Genomic DNA, 13,503 nt, shown 5'->3' with positions numbered 1-13,503 from the left:
ATTAAAAAAATCAGGTGCTAAAGTAATAGTAATATTTGTACTTTACATGAAGTCAAGTTAAATATTGGGAGGGGGCAAAAAATCATGATAAGCAGGTTCCTGAGATTTCTTACAGTCAGTTCATAATCTTGATATTATTTTCACTAGCTTTTCTCCTGATTTTTAAAATGAATACATATGGTGTAATGTTAGCGAGCATATTTCCCTCTAGACCAACAATATTTTTTAAAATTGAGAACTCAAAAAAACAAGAAAACCTAGTGATAAAGGCATTTTATTTCTATTTACTAATACTGGAAATTTAAAAAAGAAAGTAATAAGAGCCTGTCTGGTAAATGAGGGTGGTGGAAACTGTATCTGGTTTGCTTGCTGTCAGCCATGGAGAAGAGGGTCAGCAGGTTACATGGGAAGGCACCATACTTGCAATGAATTTATCAGGAACTCACCAGGCATCATCCCAGAGCTTTCAGAAAAGCAGAGCTTAGGTTGCTTTCATGTCCTGGCGATTGTAAATAGAGCTGCAATGAACATTTTGGTACATGACTCTTTTTGAATTATGGTTTTCTCAGGGTATATGCCCAGTAGTGGGACTGCTGGGTCGTATGGTAGTTCTATATTTAGTTTTTTTTTTTTTTTAATTAATTTTTGGCTGTGTTGGGTCTTCGTTTCTGTGTAAGGGCTTTCTCTAGTTGTGGCAAGCGGGGGCCACTCTTAATCACAGTGCGCGGGCCTCTCACTATCGCGCCCTCTCTTGTTGGGAGCACAGGCTCCAGACGCGCAGGCTCAGTAGTTGTGGCTCACGGGCCCAGTTGCTCCGCGGCACGTGGGATCTTCCCAGACCAGGGCTCGAACCCGTGTCCCCTGCATTGGCAGGCAGATTCTCAACCACTGCGCCACCAGGGAAGCCCCTGTATTTAGTTTTTTAAGGAACCTCCATACTATTCTCCACAGTGGCTGTATCAATTTACATTCCCACCAACAGTGCAAGAGGGTTCCCTTTTCTCCACACCCTCTCCAGCATTTATTGTTGGTAGACTTTTTGATGATGGCCATTCTGACCGGTGTGAGTGACACCTCATTGTAGTTTTGATTTACATTTCTCTAATGATTAATGATGTGAGCATTCTTTCTTTCATGTGTTTGCTGGCAATCTGTGTCTTCTTTGGAGAAATGTCTATTTAGGTCTTCTGCCCATTTTTGGATTGGGCTGTTTGTTTTATTGATATTGAGCTGCATGAGCTGCTTGTAAATTTTGGAGATTAATCCTTTGTCAGTTGCTTCGTTTGCAAATATTTTCTCCCATTCTGAGGGTTGTCTTTTTGTCTTGTTTATGGTTTCCTTTGCTGTGCAAAAGCTTTGAAGTTTCATTAGGTCCCATGTGTTTATTTTTGTTTTTATTTCCATTTCTCTAGGAGGTGGGTCAAAAAGGATCTGGCTGTGATTTATGTCATAGAGTGTTCTGCCTATGTTTTCCTCTAAGAGTTTGATGGTATCTGGCCTTACATTTAGGTCTTTAATCCATTTTGAGTTTATTTTTGTGTATGGTGTTAGGGAGTGTTCTAATTTCATTCTTTTACATGTAGCTGTCCAGTTTTCCCAGCACCACTTACTGAAGAGGCTGTCTTTTCTCCACTGTATATTCTTGCCTCCTTTATCAAAGATAAGGTGACCATAAGTGCATGGGTTTCCATCAACAGATGAATGGATAAAGAAGATGTGGCACATATATACAATGGAATATTACTCAGCCATAAAAAGGAATGAAACTGAGTTATTGGTAGTGAGGCAGATGGACCTAGAGACTGTCATACAGAGTGAAGTAAGTCAGAAAGAGAAAAACAAATACCATATGCTAACACATATATATATATATTGAATCTAAAAAAGAAAAAATGGTCATGAAGAACCTAGGGGAAGGACAGGAATAAAGATGCAGACCTACTAGAGAATGGACTTGAGGATACGGGGAGGGGGAAGGGTAAGCTGGGACAAAGTGAGAGAGTGGCATGGACATATATACACTACCAAACGTAAAATAGCTAGCTAGTGGGAAGCAGCCGCATAGCACAGGGAGATCAGCTCGGTGCTTTGTGACCATCTAGAGGGGTGGGATAGGGAGGGTGGGAGGGAGGGAGACGCAAGAGGGAAGAGATATGGCGACGTATGTATATGTATAACTGATTCACTTTGTTATAAAGCAGAAACTAACACACCACTGTAAAGCAATTATACTCCAACGGAGATGTTAAAAAGAAAAAAAGAAAAGCACAACTTTCAGAAAAGCAGTTTGCATCTGGTTATATGTTTACTTACCACGCCCTCAAAGCCAAAACCTTTTAACTTGGTAACGGTTGCGTTCTTTGACTAGGAAGTAGTTATAGGGACAAGGTACAAAAAATAATAAGCATGCAGCCCTTTATTTAGTTTTGCAAAGTCTCTGCTTATAGTTCTGTATATTACATAACTGTGTTATACAAATACATTTATTTACAAAAACACTCTAGCTGTGCAAACTTGTTGCTTTTTAAAAATGTCCAGGAAGTTCCATTTCTGCCCATCCCAAGATATATTTTTAAAGCATGCATAAAAATTAACTTTGGTGTGGGAAAACTACTCTATGTGCGGTCACATACAGTATTTTTGGTGTCTATTTATATATTTACAAAAATTGATCAGTTTACAGAACCGTACAGAAGTGTACATTCTAAAATCCACAATGCAATAGTGTGGGTTACCAGGTCTCAGAGAACAAAGGAAGGATTTAGATACTGCAAAGAAAACAACTAGCGAATCCCAGTATGTTAGAAAAGAGAAAAAAGAAAGAAACAGAACAAAACTAGCTTGCTTGGGCCGGCAAATTATTATACATAATTTTCATGGCAGTGCAGTAGGGTTGAGCATTGCCTTCCACGTGTGCCTCTGTGTTGGCTTGTGCAGAAGTTCACTGGCTTATTGTCTAGCATGCTACTTTCAAATGTACAAGGCTACAGTATCAAAATGTTTTGGCAAAAAAGATCTCGAAAGGAACCATGAAGTTTTGACAAAAATAGAAATCTGTAATAAAGCTAAATAACACTAAAATAAAAGGAAATATTATAGTATCTGTTTTACAATTTGTATAGTCACACTTGTGTATTTCTCTGTTCACGTCTAGTCTCCGTAATGAAAAATATTTTTATACAAAACATACTAAAATTCTGGAATCATACATGTTTTACATGCTTCATACATTTTTTTCTTGTCTCACCACACCCTTCTCTCCTGCCATACTCTCTTTTGGTAACACATGCTTACTTCATTTAACAGGTATTGAATAGAGACAGTAAACACTATGTAATTAGAACAGCGACAAAGTAAAAAAACAAACAAGCTTTACTGAAATCTATTAATCCAGTATTTAGCACATACTTAGCAGTAAACCTCAAACAGTACAGCGATATGTTACATTCTCTTGTGAAAACACTTGTCGAAGACTGTTAAAAATTTTTTTTTTCTTAAATGCAACTCCGACTCGTGCCTAATAGGATTTGGCCTTTTAAGAGGTTTCCTTTGCTGTGGACTGGGTGGCTTTGCTTGAACTTCCGCTCTGTGCCTTGTAGCTGGTGAGGCTAGGAGTATGGATGGTCCTGATGCTCTTGGCACCTTGATTCAGTGAAGCTGGGGAGGCAGGGGGGGGCAGGGAGGAGGAGAAGGAAGGAGGGGCTGCTCGGCCATTCTGAGTCTGCAGTGAGAATGAGAGATGGTGACCTTTACCTGTGTGAGCGGGGCTCTGAAACTTCAAGGAGCCATTAGAGACAGAGGGGATGAGGGAGGCAGAGGGAGCAGATCGTCCTGTTTGGGGGCTGAGAGGGTTAGAAGGAACCGATGGTTTAGTAGCAGGTGGATTAGGGAAGTTAGAGCTGTCACCACTAGAAGAAGGCAGAGAACTGCTTTTCCCAGAGCTGGGAGAAAGGGCTGGAATCTTAGAAGCAGGTAAGGAGGGGAAAGTAGGCTTACAGTCCCCACCAGCTTTCTTAGCACTTCCATTAGCCTGCAAATAAAGACGGCAGGAGACAGTTTGTCAGAAAGCTGGTAACACCATCAATCCACAGGGTCTGGCAACACAGCCCTTCTGAGAGTCATTAAATCAAAGACACCAAACCAAACCAGTTCAAGGCCTGAGCTAAGTCTTGTCGTGCTGTACTGGACCTGGGAGAAACCCCCAAAGTGCAGAGCAGAGGGTGTACAGAACAGGGAAGAAGGAAGAAGAGTGTTTGTGAGAACAGGCACATCATTCTACTACCGTCTCCGGGTGCTGGGTGGAGACGTGAGGGTTGCGTGAGGGCTGTTACTGGGGCGGGGCTGAGGCATCGTGACGGAGTGTTAATGGGCCTCTAGTGCGATGCCGTCCACGTACACGTTAGTGCTGGAGACTTTCAGGGCGGCTTTGTCTGTCTCGGTTTCCCAAGGTGTTCTGATGAACCACTACACTCCCCCAAGGAAAGCCACCTGGCCCGCCACCTTGTGTTAACAGGTCAACTTTGGAGTCACAAAGTAAAAGCTGTTTTATTGCGAGCATGCAAAAGAGTGGTGAGAAATTCAACAGAGGCTTTGAGACTCTCTTCATGCCCCCAGATCCAGGACGTGTACGTAAACCGTATCTTACACAGAAAAATGCAATATTTGGTATAAACTAAGTCAGTGACTTGCTTCTTAAGCGCAAGAGTGTCCATCCAATATTGGGTTTAAGGTAAAACTACCTGACGATATTGGCGGGGATCCTGCAGTTTGGACTGCTTGCCAGGTTTGTCCAGGCTTCCGGGTCTGTTCTTGGAACTCATGGGGATCGGCATCCTGCTCGTCTGAGGGGTTCCCGTGGAGCCCTGTGGGGAGAAGCAGCAAGTGGGGGAGAGAGAGGACGCGTGTGAGCAGCTTACCCCCGAGGCCGCCCCACTGTGCGCAGAGAAGCTCAACGTGAGAAGCCACAGCCCTACATGCAGGACAGATCTAGGAGACGGACATCAGGAGACACCACTGGGGTTAATTTGAAGAATCAAACAGAATAACACTGCTCCACTACTGATCAAACGGATTTTAATGTGAGTATCAGAGCAATCACTCCAATGGCAAATGGCTGACCCAGCATCCTTTGCGGTTTTCCCAACACCAGTCAGCAACAGAGGTAAAAACAGAATCGATTAGCTGTTAGACACCTAGTTGTTGTTGTTCTGAAGGCGAGGGAGAAAGTGTGAGAGAAAGGATCATTGCGAACAGACAACGAAACCAAACGAGACGAGCCACCTGAAAGGAAGCAAGTAAATCACAAGACACCTTTCGCTAATGGTGATTATGACAGGTTTAAGAAAGCAGCTGGCTCTTTTCATTTTCCGTCAGACCAAGATACCTTACGTGAAGCCGAAGGTACAGACGAGGGGGGCTCTGGGGCAGTGGGAGCTTCATCCAGGACTAGCAAGGACTGGGGACAGGCCTCCTGGGCCACGTGGGATGAGCTTGCAACAGACTCTCTGTTGGAGGAACACGAGGTCTCAACTAGGGCTTTGGGACTCATCTCACTGATGGTATTTTCCAGCTGTTTGATGGTCTGCTCCAGGCTGTCCAACGTTCTGTAGGTATTTTTTCTGATTTCATCAGTTCTCGAGATCGGAGCTGTGCTCTCCAGACCGGGCTGCTCTAGTCTCCTGAGCATACTTTTCGGGGTGTCTTCGGATCGAGACCCGCTGATCTCGAAGCGCTTGGCTTCTCTGTGCTGCTTCAAAGTGCCGTCCTCTTCCTCCTCTTCATAGACCACCACCTGCAACGTCTTATTCCCCGTCTTGGTTCCCGTGCGAATGGCTTGCGTGAGAGCGGCGAGCTGCTTTTTCGGGAATTTGAATTTGAACTTTTTCTTGGGGCTTTCAAACTGGTCATCGGTCGTGTCGCCCTGGCTTTCTGAACTTGGAGAATCGGCTGGGTTGAACTTGCTCTGCTCGGTTTTAGTCACTTCCTGTCCTCCTGACATTCCGGTCTCCGCTGAAAGGAAGTGCGGCTGGAATTTACTCTCAGCCTCCTGCCCTGCTCCGAGGTTGCCCGAGGCCCCCTCCTTAGGAAGCTTTTGGGAGGTGTTACTCTGGACCACAGTATCTCCATTCTCCTCCTCTTCCTCTATCTTCTCCTCTGTCATCATTCTCTCCAATTCCTCGTCGCATTCCTCAAATATGGTTGAAAGTCTCTTGTATGCGGACCGGATGTCCATGGGTTCATCAAAAATGATGATCACGGGTTTCTTGTCCAGGCATACGACCGGCTCTTCACTGTCAGTGCCTTCTTGCTGGGAAGTTGTCTCTTTTTTGGCGTCAATGTTGACCGTCTGTACATCTTGCCCCTGTTTGCTCACTATGTCGCGGACCTCCCCGCTGGAGAGAACTTGGACTGCAGTTTTGGTGATCATGAAGGCAATGCTGTCGGTGGTTGCACTCTCCTCGGTGGGAGAGCCTGCTGTGGACTCTCCATCCTCATCAGGCGTCAGGTTAGCAGGCCTGGCTCCCTTCGGTCTTAGGACAACTTGGCCAAACTCTGTCAAGGGAACCTCTTGGTCTTGAGTTTTGACATCACGAATAGTCGATTCGGTTGATCTAGTGGGAGAGGGAAGGTGACACTTATCTGTATTTTCTTGTCCTTGCTGGGTCACCCCCTTTGTCTTCCCATAATTCATCTTCTGATTCTCAGTGTCACACACAGGGTACGGCAGCCCTGAGATTTTAGGTCCTTTGTTGATTTCATCTTCTAAGGAACTGACGCCAGAGAAACTAGAATTGACCCTGGACACATTTTTCTGGGAATAGTTTCTACCGTCTCTAAGTAAACTCTTAGTGGATATGGAACTTTCCTTCATTAAGATGTCAGTTTTGTATTCTGATGTTCTTGCTGCATCAGAAATACTATTCTCCATTCCTCTTTCCCACTTAGGATGGTCACTAGGTACGGAAGCCCCTGCGGTAACCTGGGAGGGAGAGTGGAGGAGGGAAACCACACATAGTGATCAGAAATGGATCTGCAAAGGAAGGGAATTAATCTGCATGGTATCAGTTGGAACACAGATCTGGTGGACTCACCTTCCAGGATTCCATTTGGGGGCCATTTTCATATTCAACATCACATTTCCGTACGTCTTCGTGGAAAAATTCCAAATTCTGGTAGAATAGTGTAGGACATGTTACTCCACAAAACCACACCCCCCCAAAGTGGGCTACAACTAGATTGTTTCTTTAATTACACTTCAAAACATGCGGGCCAAGCACATTCGTCACACACCAGTCCAAAGCCTACAGCTCTGTTTACCTTGGGTGGCTTGGTTCTCCAACTTCCAAAAATGCCCTGTGTTTGCACAAGATGAAAATCTCAATTAGCAAAATATTTCAAGGATTTCAAATTTCGGTGGGAGGAGCAGTTAAGAGAATAAAGGGACCAGTTCTGGACCAACACCTCCTCTTTTCAACATCTGAGTGTGAGCTTAGCCGACTCCAAAACCAGAAGAGTGGCATGGCATCGTAGAAAGCACAGTACACGAGCAGGCAGATTTCGACTCTAACCCAGATCTGCCGCTTAACTGTGTTATTTTAGGCAAGTCATTTCACTTCCTTGGGCCTCAGTTTTCTTGCTTATAAACCAAGGAACTAGACCAGGAAAGTTTTCACGTCTCTGCCAACTAGTTATTTCATATTTCAGTCTCATCTCTGCTTCTTGTTTGGGGATTGCCCTATAACGACTCTGCATTGCTTGGGTATGGTACTTTGAGATGAAAAAAACCCAGTTTTCCCTGGTCAAATCACAGATTTGAAAACATACTTGCAGTTTGTACTTAAACTTGCCAAGTAAAGTGTCAAAATAACCTTCAAACGAATCGTAGCCAAGATGCTCAAATCCCAATTCAGAGTGACAGTGCTGCCAAGATGTCATCTAAACATTTACAAAACAGATATTTGAGGCTCAAGTGGTGACCGTGACAACATGACTCAGCTTTTCCTTGAAGAGACAAGAATTTTCAATATAATACCCATTAACAAAGACTCCGGCTTTCATCCATGAAGATCTGGGTACTCTACAGTTTTTCTGCTTGGCCCTCTGGTGGTCCACACAAATCAAAATCCTTTCAAATAGTTTCTGTTTGACCTAGAAATTTCAATTCTCATTTTTGGGTATTTATACCAAGTAGGTCATCAGGTACAATATTTTAACTACATGATTCAGCTTTGGTTCTGTGTGTGCTCTGATGCCGAGGAAAGCTGCACTTCTGAGGTTCTCACCAAGAGATTCAGAAGGTAAGAGCCCAGCAGTGAGAACCGGGTATGGAGAATGCTCCACCAGGCACGGGTGTATCGGTAGCCTCGGGCCCTGCCGCCATGCTACCACTAGCCGTGCCTTGTCACTTCCAAGGCACTGCTGTCCTTTCTTCTGGCTGTAGAAGCCCAAGAGGAAGAGGTGATTAGAACAGGATGGGACACGATCCCAAGAAGCCTGTTGGGTTAAAGCAATGACAACATAACGAAGCGCAAGAACCCAGGCTCCCACCGATGACAGCCTAGAGCGATCCTGCTGCCTGGTTAAAACCAGAAAGAATGTCCGTACACATTCAAGCAATAACACACAGAGATAACAAAGTCAGTATTAATCACGTGGAAATACGGCACAGGATCCAAGGTGCACGAGCCACCAAACACCTCCTGTTCAACTTCCCCTTGGCCGCATCAGGCCCCAAACAAGAGCAACGAGATTCAGCTGCTACGGTGGAACAATATCATCTCTTTGGTGGGATTTTAAATTTAGAATCAACAACTAATGCATCAAGTAAACGTTGCAAGAAGAAAAACAGATGAGGTTTCAGCTTAAGGTTTCAGCTCCAAACAGGGAGTCAGCGTATCACGCCAGGACCTGAGTGCGACTTTACCCTTGAGTCACAGGAGGAATTGGCATCTGCGGGGCTGCTGTTCTGCTGGCCTCATTGATTGGGGGGTTAGGGCTGGCATCTGTTCTGATTGGTCAGGGCCCGTGTCATACCCACTGTTAAATATTTCAAATGCCACCCAGCAATATACGTATTTTAAAACAGATCTACTAGCAGGAATCCTCCAATGGAAAGTCAGTAAGATAAAGATGTCAAGTGTAGGTTTCACATGACCCAGCAGTTTTGGAAGTGGGCTAGAAAAATGAAGGCCTGGATCAAAGGAAGTGCATCCGCTTTGTCCAGGTAACTTGTTCACGGTCGTCACGTAATCTCACAACGATATCTTAGGTAGTCTTAGATAGTCAGGACTCTGCAGGAAAGCTAGTTAAGCCTCATTAATATCTGTTTTGGGGCCCCGAGGTTTGGGTTGTTCAGACAACTGGTGAAGCAGGGACCATATGCATTTGGGCAAGAAACCAAAATTAGAAACATAAGTTATAGAAAAATTGCATAAAAGTAAGTACTAGACTAGCACTTCATAATAAGAGGAAAAAAACTTTAAGAAACATTTGAGTTATAGAAGGGTAGATGAATAGCCCAGGAAGAGGTTAATAAGGACAATACTTTGGGGACAGGTCTGATAGTCACGGTTATTGTGAAGTACATCAGTCTACTGGTATAATTATCCAGAAGAAGCATCTGTAATTAAACCTAGTGTTTAATGCCCTGGTGTTGGGCATTCAGTACAGACCTGCTTAGTACCTGATGGACCCTTGATTGAGATCAGTGTGATCGATGGAATATGGATTTCTAAGTGCAGGGCAAGAAACCCCATGCAGCTTTTTAGCAAATTAGCAAAATTCTACAATGAGATGATGATTGTCTCCAGAGGGATCTTCGAGAAGCTCCGGGTCAGTGTTTAAAAGAAACGGTCACACTGGCCCAAGTACAGCACATAACTCAGGACCCGCCAGGACCTTCTGTGAATTGGCTTTAATAAGGCCACAGAAGGAAAGCCCACAGACTGAAGCAGCAACGTATTTCCAGTGTGATAATTATGGGTTCAATTCCCATTAATAGGAGGTTTCCCTCACAAGAAGGATTTATCCAGACAGTCTCCTCATCTCCCCCGTGCCTAGAGAGCCCCCATCCCCATCGCCTGGTTAACAGCTTCGCTTGCTGGCGGAGTTTACACGAGGGCTCTGGGAGAGCTGGGAGCCGGGGGGGAGCACAGCTGAGAGCTGTGAGCCCCAGGACTGCATCTCTTGAAGGACTGTGCTAGAATAGCCCTCCGACTGTGTGATCCTGTATCTCTTTCACTGAGCTTACTTATTCCTGCACTGAGGTACCTACGCGGAGTGACTACTGGTCTATCTATTATGGCTGATTTGTTTGACTTTATTTAAGGGACGCTAGAACCTTTGAATTCTAAGATACAAGTTCCTGGCAAAAAATGTTAAGACTTGAGTTGGTCATAAGCTTTTTACCCTGAAATTTAGACAGAGGCTTCATTTAAATAAGATGGCGCTATTTCCAAAAATCACAAAAGCTCTAGATTCGACTTACAAAGTGGAAGTTCAAATATGCAGGTTAATCTCCTCTCCTTAAAGTTCTACGTCATGATAGTGACCTCTGTTTCAGAGCCTGGACGTCTGTTTGGAAGCCATGAGAATGCCACAAAGTTTAGTAGCACTAAAACGATACTGAACTTACTACCTTGGCAGGTACACTTTGAGAATTTCTAAGAGTAACAAAAACTCTGTTTGGCATCCTCGAACGTGTGTGCAAATACATGTGTGTATGTTTCCATGGATACGCCTGTGGATGGCGGATAGACAGCTCTGCTATGCATTCTCTTCCTGGAATCTAAAGCTTTCACCTACTTTTAACGTCGATGTCTTTGGTCCAGAAGACATGATACAAATTAGAAAAACTGCTACCTACTTGGTTGATGTTTCCATTTGTTCCACCAGCATTGTTCTGGAAAATCTTGAAAGGTGTATGTGTATCTTTGGTTTGGGAAGATAATGCCTGAATTCTGCATATACTGTTGTGTGCTGTGCACAGGAACACAGCGTCCGCTCAGGAAACCTGAGCCAGAGATCTCTGGTGAAACCCCAAGCTGTGTCTCCATTAGTTTAAAAAAAAAAAAGAAGGGTGAGGAAAAAAGAGAAGGTACAGAAGCTCAAGCACAGAGCGGTATTAGTGTCAGAGCAAGGAAAGAAGGACGGCCCACCGGGTGGCCAACGTGTAATTGCCACGTTACCTTCTTCTCCTTGGGTAGGGCTGTGGCCCCCGGCCTAGTGTCTTTAACGTGACTGTCAGCCCGGGACTGCTCAGCGTGACTGTTTGAATTTACATCCATAAAGGAACACTTCTGGAATGCCTAAGGAATTAAAACACTGAGTTAACAGGGATCCGAGTGCAGCAAGGAGGTCAGAGGGAACAGGCAGGGAATCCAGAGGATCTCCCGGTCGAGACCCCGGCCGGGTCCTACATGCGGGTCATGCCAGGGCGTCAGCGCCCTGAAAACCGGCTCCCCATCTGACCTCAGGTCAGCAAAGCCCGGGCCAAAGCCTTCCTTATTTTCTGGTCCAGGCTAAGATTAAATGGACAGAGCCTTTGAAAAGAACGCCCCTTCTTCCTGTCCGGGTGAACCTGATTTGCATTTAGTAGGGCTTCTTTTAAAGGGCTTTGACCTTTAAAAAATGCTGAATATGTAAATGAATTAAGAAGCTATCTATCTTTTTTCCTCTTCATTATAAAAGGGCACAAGATATTGCAAACCATTAAACCTTAAAAGGAAAGTAATCCTTAACAATTCGTTGTCTGCAGTAGCAACATACTCCTGTGCCCTGGGTAGTTCTGACTCACGTAGAATAAAGCAATCCCTTTAGCACGCAAGTGATTCTGAGCGGCCTGGGAGCTGCCTGACCCCCAAAGGCTTGTCTCTGAAAACTAATGATGGATCGTAGTTATAGGAGGCCAGGGCCACTCCTGTGAACACTGAGTGAGGGAGGTCGGTTCTCAGAGAGAAAGCATCTGCTGTGTCTATAGGGCAGAAAAGAAGTGGCAATATATATGATCGCGAGAGCAGGAGAGACGGTAACCCAAGCAGCGAAATGTCCTGAAATCGGTGATTCTCAATCAGGCTACATGACACCCAGTTGAAAAAAAATACTGTTACCCAGGCCTCACCCAGAGCATAATTAAGTCAGACTCTCTGGGCTGTAGGATTTTTTTTTTTAACTCAAATTATTCTAATGTGCAGGCAGGATTAAAGAGCAGTTGTTGAAGTGAATAATTTCAACTGATCGCCTCGTATTTCCTTAATGTCAAATAGTGTCATTTGGAAATAACTGCAGGCACAAAGAATACCTCATGCCTTCCCCAGGTGAACATTCCAGCACAGGTTTTAAAATACTAGCGGAGCGGATGCCCGGGACCTTCCCCGGCCTGCTCTTCCCTCACTCTGCTGGCTCCCGGTTCCCTCCTTAGACACCCACCCGGTCCTCGCGGGCCCTGGAGGTGCCCGGGGCTCTGCTTGCTAAGGCCACTCGGCATTTCCGTTGGGCTGTTAGACCCTGAACTCGGGAGCTTGTGGTTTCTTCTGATGCCTGGTGACGCACAGCAGGAAAGCTGTTCTACGATTACACTTGGGGCGGGCGGGCTGGGCGGGGGCGGTGCTGCAGCTGCTCCTTCCTGCCTCAGAGGGGCTGGCGGGTGGGGGAGGCGTCTAGCTCGAGAGCCTGCAAAGGCTCCAGCATGGCCGCTGGCCGACTCTTCGATGCAGCAGGCTGGCTAATGAGGTTTGGTTACCTTAGGGTCAGAGCACTTCACTCACCACTGTTACCTGACCACCAATAATATAACAAGAAGCCAGATACTCTGCCTTTGTAAAGGTTTCAGTCAAAGGAAGCATCAAAGATATTTAGCTTTCAGTGGAGGGAAATATCCTCAAGTGATGGGTTCTAAGTGGCTAGAACAAAAGTTACTTCTCTCGGGGGCTAGTGCAGGATTAGTCACAAGCTTAAACGCCTCACTTCTTTGATCATTAGTGCTTGTTGCTCACCCTTCACAAATGAGAAGTTATCTAGTGCTTAGTCATCCATTTGAAACAAACCAGGTCATGATTTATTTATACCATGATTTATTTATTATTTATACCATACTTTAATATTGGAGTATAATTGATTTACAATGTTGTGTTAGTTTCAGGTGTACAGCAAAGTGACTCAGTTACACGTATACCTATTTTTCAAATTCTTTTCCCATTTAAGTTATTACAGAATATTGAGTAGAGTTCCCTATGCTGCACAGTAGGTCCTTGTTGATTATTTTATATATAGTAGTGTGTATATGTTAATCCAAAACTCCTAATTAATCCCTCCCCTGCCGCCACCTTTTCCCTTTGGCAGCCGTAAATTTATTTTCTTAGTCTGTGAGTCTGTTGCTGTTTTGTAAGTAAGTTCATTTGTATCATTTCTTTTTTTTTTTTTTTTGATTCCACATAAGTGGTATCATATCGTATTTGTCTTTCTCTATCTGAGTTACTTCACTTAGTATGATTATGTTTTGGTCCT

General features: G+C 44.6%; 1 protein-coding gene across 30 annotated transcripts in view; it reads right to left on the bottom strand.

Annotated features, from left to right (window-relative positions):
* Window positions 1-2,389: 2,389 nt before the first annotated feature.
* KIAA1217 (KIAA1217 ortholog) overlaps window positions 2,390-13,503 on the bottom strand; it is a 326,984-nt gene continuing 315,870 nt past the window's right edge. For 18 of the 30 annotated variants that reach the window (XM_027121823.1, XM_027121822.1, XM_027121824.1 and 15 more), the window contains 6 exons: window positions 11,187-11,306; window positions 7,318-7,353; window positions 7,092-7,169; window positions 5,384-6,979; window positions 4,740-4,862; window positions 2,390-4,030 (listed from right to left, as the gene is read on the bottom strand). In XM_027121823.1, coding sequence (XP_026977624.1) covers window positions 3,536-4,030; window positions 4,740-4,862; window positions 5,384-6,979; window positions 7,092-7,169; window positions 7,318-7,353; window positions 11,187-11,306 — 2,448 coding nt within the window. In that variant the 3' untranslated portion in view covers window positions 2,390-3,535. Of the gene's footprint in view, window positions 4,031-4,519; window positions 4,863-5,383; window positions 6,980-7,091; window positions 7,170-7,317; window positions 7,354-11,186; window positions 11,307-13,503 lie in introns of those variants that run through there. The other 12 variants (XM_027121825.1, XM_027121827.1, XM_027121849.1 and 9 more) reach the window with 8 other exon arrangements.

Source organism: Aethalodelphis obliquidens, unplaced genomic scaffold (genome assembly GCF_003676395.1).
Source record: "Aethalodelphis obliquidens isolate GAN/ISIS:26980383/991018 unplaced genomic scaffold, ASM367639v1 scaffold23, whole genome shotgun sequence".
In the NCBI taxonomy this organism is placed as follows: Eukaryota; Metazoa; Chordata; class Mammalia; order Artiodactyla; family Delphinidae; genus Aethalodelphis; species Aethalodelphis obliquidens.
The sequence above is the reverse complement of the archived record's forward strand: the minus strand, read 5'-3'. Positions and strand labels throughout refer to the sequence as shown.